Source organism: Antrostomus carolinensis, unplaced genomic scaffold, assembly GCF_000700745.2.
Source record: "Antrostomus carolinensis isolate BGI_N321 unplaced genomic scaffold, ASM70074v2 scaffold40964, whole genome shotgun sequence".
In the NCBI taxonomy this organism is placed as follows: domain Eukaryota; kingdom Metazoa; phylum Chordata; class Aves; order Caprimulgiformes; family Caprimulgidae; genus Antrostomus; species Antrostomus carolinensis.
The window spans coordinates 12601-13003 of record NW_010309456.1 but is presented as its reverse complement, the minus strand read 5'-3'; the positions used below and the strand labels follow the sequence as shown (position 1 = coordinate 13003).

The window sequence follows — 403 nt, the reverse complement described above, 5'->3', positions numbered from 1 at the left end:
GGTCAGTGTCTCCTTCCCCACCCAGCTTCTTCTTGCAGGGGACCTTGGTGCTGAACTTGCTAGATGGGGAGGGACTGTGAGGCTCCATCAAGCGCACCTTGGGGGTGGCCGAGCGAGCGGGCGAGAGCGAGCCCTTCTGAGAGACGGTGGCACCGTTGCAGCTCCCAACATCAGCGTGCAGGGAGGGCTCCTCGCCATACTCGCTGTCCACGTCCGCCTCCAGCTTGCTGTCATCGTCTGTGTGCGCGTGGGCCTGGTGGTACTTCAGCCCATTGATGTGCTTGTACTTCTTGTTACAGTTTGGGTGGGGACAATCGATGAGGATGGGAGAAGGGCAGTTTCGGTCGAGGACGGCCGGTTCCACCTTGACTGTGGCAGGCGGCAGGGCTGGCGCGCCCCTCGA

General features: G+C 62.3%; 1 protein-coding gene across 1 annotated transcript in view; it reads right to left on the bottom strand.

Moving 5' to 3' along the window:
• LOC104523517 (zinc finger protein 609-like) overlaps positions 1–403 on the bottom strand; it is a 10573-nt gene that overhangs the window by 3696 nt on the left and 6474 nt on the right. The window contains 1 exon segment of the mRNA XM_010166120.1: positions 2–387. Within this exon segment, the coding sequence (XP_010164422.1) occupies positions 2–387 (386 nt within the window).